Here is an 11774-nt window from a genome sequence, read left to right on the forward strand (position 1 = left end):
GCTCACTGCCTAATACACAGTAAGGCTTAATAGGTCTTAAGCATGACTATTATTTCTCTTAATTGTGCACTCATTTTCAAATCATACAAAGCACAAATAAATATTTCTCCCACCAAGTCTCATAAACTTGGGTGAAGCACGGTCAAGCAAAGAAAAATATGAAAGCTCTGAGGTTTCGCAAAGAAGTACAGAATAACTATTTTCAAGAGCATCCAGGTACCCTTGACAAAGGAGAGGATTTGGACAGGAAGTAAAGGAAGACGTGAAGACGATGATGAAGCAGGAGAAGAGGAAGCCGAGAAGGGAGGTATTTACTATCCCAGATTATAGAGAAGGACACCGGGAAACAGAGATGTTAGGTAATCAGCCCAAAGCCACACAGCCAGAAAGCGAAGGAGCTGATTTCAAAATGCATGCTCTTCTCAAAGACACCACATGATGCTTGCTGCTTTTCAGCATGTCTATCACCATACCTATAGAATTTTGTGGCAGTTATTCGTTTAAAAGTTTGTCTTTCCTGCCAGACTATAACCACCTTAAGAATAGGAACTTAGAATCACTCATCTTTTTAATCTCAGTGTTGGGTTCCTAGTGAGTGTTTAAAACAGTGATACTGAATAATTGTGAGAGCATAAATCTTCAATGTTTATGAATGTTTTAATGCATAGGTTCAAATATTAGGCTGACCAAATAGTTCATTCAGGTTTTTCCATACCATCTTATGGAAAAACCCAAATGAAATTTTGGCCAACTCTATAATACAGCTTTTTTTTTTTCCCCAAACCAGGTTTGAATTAAAATATTGGCTTTGAAAGGGTGACTATTGACACTGTGTGCCTATGTCAGCAGTTATCTTATTTACCTGATTCACTGTTTAATTTTTTATTTGTTTTGTTTTGTTTGCAAGGATGGTAGAGAGATGAACTTCAGCAAATCTAATAAATATTTGTGGGGAAATAAGAGTTGTGCATTGCTGAAGTCTATCTGGGATTGTTTCTGAAAGGAAATTCACTCTCTGATGTCCTTGCACTTAACACAGTTTCAATTTTATTGTTCAACTTACTTTTGTGGACTGTGGAAAGGATGACAAAATCATGAACTTTTTATGGGAATCCTAGGAAAGAGAGGAATAAATTGAAATTTGTTGAATTAAAATATATTTTTTTACTATATATTTGAATATATGTATTGGCCTATACAGGACCATGGAGAGAGTTAACCAAACCAGCAGTGTGTCCGAGTTCATCCTCCTAGGACTCTCCTCCCGGCCCGAAGACCAGAAGCCACTCTTTGCCCTGTTCTTCATCATGTACATAGTCACCATAGCGGGAAACGTGCTTATCATCCTGGCCATCCGCTCTGACACTCAGCTCCAGACACCCATGTATTTTTTCCTTAGCATTTTATCCTTTATTGATGTTTGCTACACAACCACCATAGTTCCCAAGATGCTGGTGAACTTTCTGTCAAAGAAGAAGTCCATCTCCTATGCTGAGTGTATGACCCAGATGTATTTCTTCTTGGCTTTTGCCAACACAGAGAGTTACCTCCTGGCAGCCATGGCTATTGACCGCTATGTGGCCATCTGTGACCCCTTCCACTATGTCACCACCATGAGCCGCCGATGTTGTGCCCTGCTGGTGACCTTCTCCTGCTCCATCTCTCACCTCCACTCCCTCTTACTGGTTCTCCTGATAAATCGTCTTCTCTTTTGTGACTCCAATATCATCCACCACTTCCTCTGCGACATCAACCCTCTACTGAAACTGTCCTGCTCCTCCACACTTGTCAATGAAATTGTAATTAATACTGAAGGACTGATAACCCTGGTGAGCCCTTTCATATGTGTTATCATCTCTTACCTACGAATCTTTATTGCTGTTCTTAAGATCCCTTCGGCTGCCGGGAAACATAAAGCTTTCTCTACCTGTGGTTCCCATGTCACCATGGTGACCCTCTTTTATGGAAGCATTATTTATGTTTATTTCCGACCCCTGTCCACCTACACCATCAAGGACCGAGTAGCAACAGTCATCTACACAGTTCTGTCCTCCATGCTGAACCCTTTTATCTATAGCCTGAGGAACAAAGATATGAAGAGGGGTCTGAGGAAGCTGATGAGCAGGAGGATGTCCTAGGGATCACTCTGTGGGCATGCTCAGGGGTGAGTCTTCTCCTGAGGCCCCTCACTTCTGATGATTCCTGGTGTGTACATCGAGCTACTGAAGGTTAGCACAGCTAAGCCAAGAGTCCATTAGAAATGGTGTAGATGACTGACAAGAGTAAAATCTACAGTCTTATTTATTTATAGTATAATTATATAAGTATACAATATATTCATATATATATATGTGTATATATATATATATATCCACCAATCAAAGCCACCTTATTGGGGCCCCCCCAATTGGCCAGAGTCTTCATGCCCAGCCCTCATCTCCCCCTCCCATTCTCTTTTGTCATTCACTCCTTTCAAGTGCAGCTGAAAATGAATATCCTGCATTAATTTCTCTTGACCAAATATCTCCTGATTGAATAATCAGTCACGGGCACAGAATGGCTGATTACATGAGGATCTGGAACCTAGAAACAGGTAAGGGGAAAACCTTCTCCTTTCAGGGCTCTTGAGAAGCACTTGAGCTCTGACTACAGTAGGCCTCCACATCTAGGGACAGGAAATGTCTTTGTCCACTTGAAGACAGGCTAGCAGCTGGCCTGATGATTTCTTAGAAGTAAGGCCTGTTGTTGTACTTGGAAGTAGTTTCTATGGTGTGCTTCCCCTTTCTATGGTGCAATTCTTCAATAAAATATTATCGATAGGCTTTTGTTATTGCTCAGTCTCTCAGTCATGTCTGACTCTTTGTGACCCCATGGACTACCGCATGCCAGTTTTCCCTGTCCTTCTCTTTCTCCCAGAGTTGGCTCAAATTCATGTTCTTTGAGTCAGTGATGCCATCCAACCATCTCATCCTCTGTCATCCCCTTCTCCTCCTGCCTTCAATCCTTCCCAGCATCAGGGTCTTTTCCAATGAGTCAGCTCTTCCCATCAGGTGGCCAAAGTTTTGGAGCTTCAGCTTTAGCATCAGGCCTTCCAATGATTATTCAGGACTGATTTCCTTTAGAATTGACTGGTTTGATCTCCTTGCAATCCAAAGGACTCTCAACAGTCTTCTCCAGCACCACAGTTTGAAAGCATAGATTCTTTGGTGCTCAACCTTCTTTAAGGTCCAGCTCTCACATCCGTACCTGACTAAAGGAAAAACCATAGCTCTGACTAGACGTACCCTTGCTGGAAAAGTGATGTCTCCTTTTTAATATGGTGTCTAGGTTTGTCAACAGATACAGCCTTTTCTTTACTGTACTCTGGCCACCTGGGGAAGACTCTGTGCCCATGCTTGACAAAATGGAGCAGGGTACAGCAGTATTTCCTTCCTTCTGTCCAGATTGGGACATCTGCAAAAACTTCTGGCCACATCAGAGTCTAGCAGCAAAAGCACAAGGGTCAGCTCCTGATTCTCTGAGGCCAGTCCTGGGAAAATACTCAGAAAAATTTGGGAAATGGGGAGATGTGGCCTTCTAGGTCCCATCCTAGACTAGGTGAATCAGAATCTACAGAGGAGGGAATTCCCTGGTGGTCCAGTGACTAAGACTCCCAATACAGGGGGCCTGGGTTCCATCCCAGGTGAGGGAACTAGATCCCATATGCTGCAATTAAAGATCCTGCAAGCTGCAACTAAGACCCAGTGCAGTCGGATAAACATTTTTTAAAATAAAATTAATTAACAAATTTTTTAAAAAAGAATCTACAGAGGAGAGGCTCACGGATTTTTCATAAGCTTCTCAGATGATCTGAGGCAACTGGCACTACACCATGTACTGGAACTGCATTTACATATGACTCTACACCAGGACTTCTACAGCTACCTGACAAAAGAAGGAGCTCTGAGAGACACAGAAGATAGAAAGTATCAGAACTCAGTAGCTAGAGCTCCACTCTAATTGCCCCTGTACGCGTGCGATCAGTTGCTCAAACGTGTCTGACCCCATGGACTGTAGCCCGCCAGGCTCCTCTGTCCATGGAATTTTCCAGGCAAGAATATTGGAATGAGTAGTCATTTCCTCCTCCAAGGGATCTTCCCACCCAGGAATCGAACCTTCATCTTGCATCTCCTTCACTGGCAGGCAGATTCTTTACTATCAATTCTTTACTATTGTGCCATCAATTGCTGCTACAGTATAAAAGTAGCCTGTCAGCACCCTAGTGGACATCTCTACTGTCCTCCCATTTGCCTTCCCAAACCCACTGACTCCGTTATGATTCTTCTCTTAGATCCACTTTTTACTTCTCTGCCCAACCTTCCCTGGGGGCACTTGTTTTAAGTGTTACACACCTGAAGACCACTCTCCATTATGCCCTGAAGAAAGATGGGCATTTAGACTCATCAGAGTAGTCAAATTACATGCCATTGCCACTCTTTCAGAAGAAAGAAAACATAATCATTCAGAAAGATTGTTTATAAAAAGATGACTTGTGCTCACCCTCAGGGGTGATTAGGAAAACTCACAACCAGGGTGAGATATTATTTTACACACAGCAGATGAGTAAGAAAAAAATATTTCTGGCAATTCTGAACATTGTTGAGTGTAGGGAACAGTGAAAGTCTATGACAGTGCACAAAGGAGTATAATTTGGTTTAGTCACGTGGAGAACAATTGCCCTCATTTTTCAACACTAAAATTGAATACAGTGTAGTGAGATGACAATTTGAGCTCTATGAGGTATGTAATAGGCTAGTTTCACTGCCTTAAAAATGCTCTCTATTTCACCTATTCATTTCCTCCCACCAGGAAAAACAAGAAACCCTCCGGGATTTCCCTGGTGGTGCAGTGGTATAGAATCCACCTGCCAGTCCTGGAAACACGAGTTCAATCCCTGGTCCGGGGAGATTCCACACGCCTTGGAGCAACTAAGCCCCTGAGCCACAACTACTGAAGCCCGCAGGCCTAGAGCATGTGCACAAGAGAAGCCTCCACAGTGAGAGGCTCACCACAACTAGAGAAGGTTCTCACGAAGCAACAAAGACCTGGGACAGCCAAAAATAAATAAATAAAACTATTTTTTAAAAAACCATCTGGCAGCCATTGATCTTTTCAACTATCTCGACAGCTTTGCCTTTTCCTGAATGTCATGTAGTTGTAATCACAGAACATGTAACCTTTTCAGACATATTAGACCCCTGAGATTTGATGAAATGTCATAACTCTCTTAGGTCTACACAGTTAGTAGAGTTATGGGGTTAGGATTTAAAACATCTGTCTGGCCCGATACTCTGCTCTCAACGCTACAATGTGTTATTTGATCACTAACTCTAAATGAGACTCATCTATATTCAATTAATAATAAAAACCAGTTATAGCTGAAGCACCAACCAGGAAATAATATTTAGAGCTCACTGACACTTGATGTTTATCAAAAGTTTAACTAAAGGAAAAATTATCTGGAGAAGATTGCCCAAATGACGTGTATAACAGCCATACTTTCTCACGGATCTGATAGCCAGTGTATTGTCAACTCAGATCACTGGAGACATAAATGTCTGTGTGCTCAGCCACTTAGTCATGTCCAACTCTTTGCAACTCCATTGACTGTAGCCCAGCAGGCTCCCCTATCCATGGGATTTTCCAGGCAAGAATACTTGTCATTTCCTACTCCAAGGGGTCTTCTCAACTCAGGGATTGAACCCACAATTCTTGTGTCTTCTGCATTGGCAGGTAGAGTCTTTACCATTAGTGCCATCTAGACAGCATGATTTTTGTCTCCAGACCACTACTGATATTAATTTTGATGCACCAACGTGATTTCCAAAAACCTCTAAATGAAGCTGATTAAAAGAAAGCTCATGCATTGTGTCTGTTCTTAGAACACAGATGTTAGTATTTCATCTAAGCAACTGTTTATTTTTATCTTTGGTTGTGAATTCTGTGACTGAATTCTTTGGCTTGGAGCCAAATCTAAGGCTCACCCTAACAAGGGTCATTACCATCTGCATTTTCAGAGTCATTCCTGGCTCAATTTTATGTCCCCACCCTTGTTTATTCCTTCTTTTGTGCTTGTCTAACCTTATTTTCAGTTTACCCATCTTGTAGTTTATATGTTCCTCCAAGCTGCCTTAAGCTCTTCAGGAGTAGATCTACTATAAACATAAATAATTTTTAAGTCAGAGAAGAAAACCCACCAAACTGGAAAAACAATGGTCATCTCTGGGTAGCAGAAGTGTAGTTTTTTAAAATTTACTTCCTCATGCTGCTGCTGCTGCTAAGTCGTTTCAGTCATGTCCGACACTGTGCAACCCATAGACAGAAGCCCACCAGGCTCCCCCATCCCTGGGATTCTCCAGGGAACACTGGAGTGGGTTGACATTTCCTTCTCCAACACATGAAAGTGAAAAGTGAAAGGGAAGTCGCTCAGTTGTGTCCGACTCTTAGTGACCCCATGGATTGCAGCCTACCTGGCTCCTCCGTCCATGGGATTTTCCAGGCAAGAGTACTGGAGTGGGGTGCCATTGCCTTCTCCATTACTTCCTCATAAGGGATATCAAAATAAGATAAAAATATTAAAAGCAAAAAGTTACTCTAATTCTACCAGTTTTCTTTACAGAAATTAAAAAATTTATTCTAAAATTTATATGGAAATGACAAAGAGCCTAGAAGAATCAAAATGAATTTGAAAAAAAATAAGAAGGAGGAGACTCACACTACCTAGCTTCAAGACTTACTAAACTACAAAAATCGACAGTGTGCTATTGGTTTTTGTTTTTTTTTTTTCTTTGGATGATTTCTTTTGTGTTTCATATATTATCTAGTTTCACATTCTCACAGGATCAGCAATTACAACAGCCACCTCGTCTTCTAAGTCTGAAAATGGCAAGACAGCCACAGCTGCAGCCAACGGCAAACAAAACAAAAAATTGCACAATTTTTTCTTCACTTTTCTTAAACTAAGGGCTGATGCTAAGGCTCACTGCTGAAGAACGGAAACCTTTTTCTTCTTCATGCCTCAAAAGAAAACATTAAACTTACCTGACAAGGCAGACAAGAGCTCTTCAATAATTAATTGTATGCACACACGAAGCTTTCAGTTCAGTTCAGTTCAATTCAGTCATAGTCGTGTCCGACTCTTTGTGACCCCATGGACTACAGCACTGCCAGAATTCCCTGTCCATCACCAACTCCTGGAGCTGCCTCAAACTCACATCCATTGAGTCGGTGATGTCATCCAACCGTCTCGTCCTCTGTCATCCCCTTCTCCTCCTGCCTTCAATCCTTCCCAGCATCAGGGTTTTTTCCAATGAGTCAGTTCTTCGCATCAGGTCACCAAAGTATTGGAGCTTCAGCTTCAGCATCAGTCCTACTAATGAATATTCAGGACTGATTTCCTTTAGGATGGACTGGTTGGATCTCCTTGCAGTCCAAGGGACTCTCAAGAGTCTTCTCCACCACCACAGTTCAAAATAATCAGTTCTTCAGCGTTCGGCTTTCCTTATGGTCCAGCTCTCACATCCATACACGACTACTGGAAAAACCATAGCTTTGACTAGACGGACCTTTGTCAGAAAAGTAATGTTTCTGCTTTTTAATATGCTGTCTAGGTTGGTCATAGCAAGGAGCAAACATCTTTTAATTTCATGGCTGCAGTCACCATCTGCAGTGATTTTGGAGCCCAAAAAATAAAGTCTGTCACTGTTTCCGTTGTTTCCCCATCTATTTGCCATGAAGTGATGGGACCAGATGCCATGATCTTAGTTTTTTGAATGTTGAGCTTTAAGCCAGGCTTTTCACTCTCCTCTTTCATGTTGCATAAATATTTTGTGACACAGGGTACAAAAATACTTTCACTTTCTTGGTTGATTTCAAAGTTTGGAAAGACTGAGGAGCCATGGCAGGGGTGGGGTGTGCCAGGGTGCACTGGGGAGAGGTAAGTGAAATGAGCAGAGAAAGGATTTTCTTAACAGTTGTTGGCCCATCTGAGGAGGAGGAAGCAGAGGCCACTGATTTGAAATGACCAGGAAAATGCTCTGTCTTGGCTGGGTGGTCCTTCCTGTTCAGCCTGGAAGTGAGTGGGTGGTGGTGGTGGTGGAGTGCCAGCCGTCGAGCAGAACTGGCTACGGGGCTTGGTCCTCAATGAAGCCAGGTGGGTGTGGGGCAGAGGGGTGGGGAGAGGGACCCGGAATGATGAGCCCTTAGTGGCCAGGCCTTTTTGCCATGGTGAAGCAATGTGAGAACAAAGTGTGCACTCACATACACACAAGTTTTAAGTGTCTGAATTCATGCCAGAAAACATTCAAAGTTAAGTGCCTCAGGCTCTTGAGGTGGGGTTACGGAAGCAGGTTTGGGAGGTTGGGCCTTGCTCAGTCCCCAAGGAGCCCTCCCAGCAAGAAGCGCCCTGAATCCAGCCCTGAGGCCTTGGAGAGAGGCTGTGGGGCAGGACAGGGCTGAGGAGGAAGAGAGGAAGGAAAAGAGGCCACTGAGTCAGGCTTAGAATTCCGTCTTTGGAGGGCGGCAGCAGCAGCAGCTCCACAGGGCCGCCTGCGGGCAGGGCGAGCTCAGGGTGGCTTCCTCCCCTGTGGGGCGGCGGCCTCGAGCTTGGTGACAAGGTTGAAGAGCTGACAGAAGTGCCGATATTTCCATCCTGGTTGGGTGGTGTCGGAGGACGGGTACCAGCGCACCTAGTGCTTTGAACTGCGGTGTTGGAGGAGACTCTTGAGAGTCCCTTGGACTGCAAGGAGATCCAACCAGTCCATCCTAAAGGAAATCAGTCCTGAATATTCATTGAAAGGACTGATGCTGAAGCTGAAGCTCCAATACTTTGGCCACCTGATGCGAAGAGCTGACTCATAGGGAAAAGACCCTGATGCTGGGAGGGATTGAAGGTGAAAGAAGAAGGGGACAACAGAGGATGAGATGGCTGGATGGCATCACAGACTCGATGGGCATGAGTTTGAGGAAACTCCAGGAGTTGGGATGGACAGGGAAGCCTGGCGTGCTGCAGTCCATGGGGTCGCAAAGAGTGGGACACAACTGAGCGACTGAACTGAATGAACCAGCGCACCTGAGCATGCAGGGCGGCGGCAGCAGCGGTGGCGGCTGGGTAGGTGAATGGCAGTATGTGAGATGGCTGGGGTCAGCTCCACGGTGTACAGAGGGTAGGGGGCCCAGGCCTCTGGGGATGCGGGGATCAGAGGGCCCCCATCGGGTTATAGGTGTCCCCTGCGATGAAGTGTGCTCCGAGGGTGGGGTGGGCTTTGGTAGGATTTGGTGTAACCATTCACTTGTTCTTCCCTTTAGCTCATCGGCTTCCCTTGTGGTTCCGCTGGTAAAGAATACGCCTGCAATTCGGGAGACCTGGGTCTGATCCCTAGGTTGGGAAGATCCCCTGGAAAAGGGAACGGCTACCCACTCCAGTATTCTGGCCTGGAGAATTCCATGGACTGTATAGTCCATGGAGTGGCAAAGAGTCGGACACGACTGAGCGACTTTCACTTTAGCTTGTTCTTGGCCATCTTGATGTTGGCTTATGTCAAACTCTAGCCTCAAAGTCTGCGGGTTTTCAGCATCAAAGCGAATACCTTTCAGTTCTTGGCGGCTGCTGCTCCTGCCCAACAGTCAAAGATCACAAAACCAACAGGCTGTCCTGATGTGAGCTTGATCAAGGACCCTTCATACCCCTTGAAAGGCCTGAAGAGCAGGTAGAGTTGTCTGGGTTTAATATCCACAGGGAACCCACTGACCAACAGCGTCCTGACCTCGTCCTCCTCCAGGGTGCCGCCGGAGCCCGTGCCGCGCCAGGGCTGTGCTCACCATCGGGCTTCAGGCTGCTCATGGTGCTGGGGTTGGCGAGGGGAAGGGGGTGCTGAGGGCTAGCTCTGCGCTGGCCCGGAGAGGAAGTGGGGAGGGGGCACGGTGAGCGGTGGGCTCTGTGGGTGCGGGGCGGGGTGGTGGTGAGAATCACATCAAGTTTGGCGGGTGCAGCGTGGGGAGGTACTGCAAACCTGAGCGGTGTGCTATTGGTTTTATAGATCAATGGAACAGAAAATTCAGAAATGGACCCACATCTATATAGGCAATTGACTTTTGGCAAAAGTGTCACAGCAATTCCAGGGAGAAAGTGTAATTTTTTTCCCCAACAGTTGCTGCTGAAACAATTGGATATCCATATGCCCAAAAAAAAGGCTGAATCCTTACACCACTGTACAAAAATTAATTTGACATAGCTTAAATTTAAGGGCTAAATCTACAAAAAAACTTCTTGAAGAAAACATAGAAAAGAGTTTGTAAACTTGGATTCGCAACACTTTTTTCAATTAGAGACAAAGAGCACAAAAAATAATAGAAAAAAATTGATAAATCAGTTTCACTAAAATTTACAACCTCTGCTACTTGAAAGATACTCTTTAGGGAATGTAAGGACAGTCACAGGCAAGGAGAAAATATAAACACAGACATCTGATAAGAACTCATATCCAAAAAAAAAAAAAGAACTCATATCCAGGATATGGAAATCTCAAAATTAAGACAACTCAATTCAACACTGGACAACTCAATAAAACAATGGACAAAAGATCTCGACAGTTAACCCAAGAAGACATATAGATAACAGATAAGCTTATGAAAAGGTGTTCAACTTCATTAGTCACTGCGTGCATGCTAACTAAGTCACTTCAGTCGTGTCCGACTCTTTACAACCCATGGACTATAGCCTTCCAGGCTCCTCTATCCAAGGGATTCTCCAGGCGAGAATACTGGAGTGGGTTGCCATTCCTTTCTCCAGGGGATCTTCCTGACTCAGGGATCAAGCCCAAGTCTCTTTATGTCTCCTGCATTGGCAAGTGGGCTCTTTACCACTATCGCCACCTGGGAAGCCCCCATTAATCACTCAGTTCAGCTCAGTCACTCAGTCATGTCTGACTGTTTGCAACCCATGGACTGCATGCAACACACCAGGCTTCCCTGTCCAATCATCTCATCCTCTATCATCCCCTTATCCTCCCACCTTCAATCTTTCCCAGTATCAGGGTCTTTTCCCAATGAGTCAGTTCTTTGCATCAGTTGGCCAAAGTATTGGAGCTTCAGCTTCAGCATCAGTCCTTCCAATGAATATTCAGGACTAATTTCCTTTAGGATTATAGTCATCCATAGTCATTCATAGTCACTAGGGAAATGCAAATTAAAACCACAATGAGATGTCACTGCACATCCACTAAAATGGCTAAAAAATTTTTTTTCATTTATTTTTATTAGTTGGAGGCTAATTACTTTACAATATTGTAGTTGTTTTTGCCATACATTGACATTAATCAGCCATGGATTTACATGTGTTCCCCATCCCAATCCCCCCTCCCTCCTCCCTCTCCTCCCCATCCCTCCGGGTCTTCCCAGTGTACCAGCCCTGAGCACTTGTATCATGCATCCAACCTGGGCTGGTGATCTGTTTCACCCTTGATAGTATACTTGTTTCAATGCTGTTCTCTCTGAACATCCCACCCTCACCTTCTCCCACAGTCCCAAAGTCTGTTCTGTACATCTGTGTCTCTTTTTCTGTTTTGCATATAGGGTTATCGTTACCATCTTTCTAAATTCCATATATATGTGATAGTATGCTGTAATGTTCTTTATCTTTCTGGCTTGCTTCACTCTGTATAATGGGCTCCAGTTTCATCCATCTCATTAGAACTGGTTCAAATGAATTCTTTTTAATGGCTGAGTAATATTCCATG

General features: G+C 44.2%; 1 protein-coding gene and 1 pseudogene across 1 annotated transcript; one reads left to right on the forward strand and one right to left on the reverse strand.

Moving 5' to 3' along the window:
* Positions 1 to 1205: 1205 nt before the first annotated feature.
* Positions 1206 to 2138, forward strand: LOC133065282 (olfactory receptor 1L3-like). The gene has a single exon (XM_061156095.1). It carries the CDS (start codon positions 1206 to 1208, stop codon positions 2136 to 2138), a length of 933 nt encoding a protein of 310 aa, XP_061012078.1.
* A 6465-nt stretch (positions 2139 to 8603) lies between these two features.
* Positions 8604 to 9880, reverse strand: LOC133065283 (RNA-binding protein with multiple splicing 2-like; annotated as a pseudogene).
* Between the last annotated feature and the right edge of the window lie 1894 nt (positions 9881 to 11774).

This window comes from Dama dama, chromosome 11 (genome assembly GCF_033118175.1).
Source record: "Dama dama isolate Ldn47 chromosome 11, ASM3311817v1, whole genome shotgun sequence".
Classification (NCBI taxonomy): Eukaryota; Metazoa; Chordata; class Mammalia; order Artiodactyla; family Cervidae; genus Dama; species Dama dama.

Excerpts from the sequence above, each read along its gene's own strand:
- LOC133065282 (XM_061156095.1), top strand. The coding sequence starts at position 1,206 with ATGGAGAGAGTTAACCAAACCAGCAGTGTGTCCGAGTTCATCCTCCTA.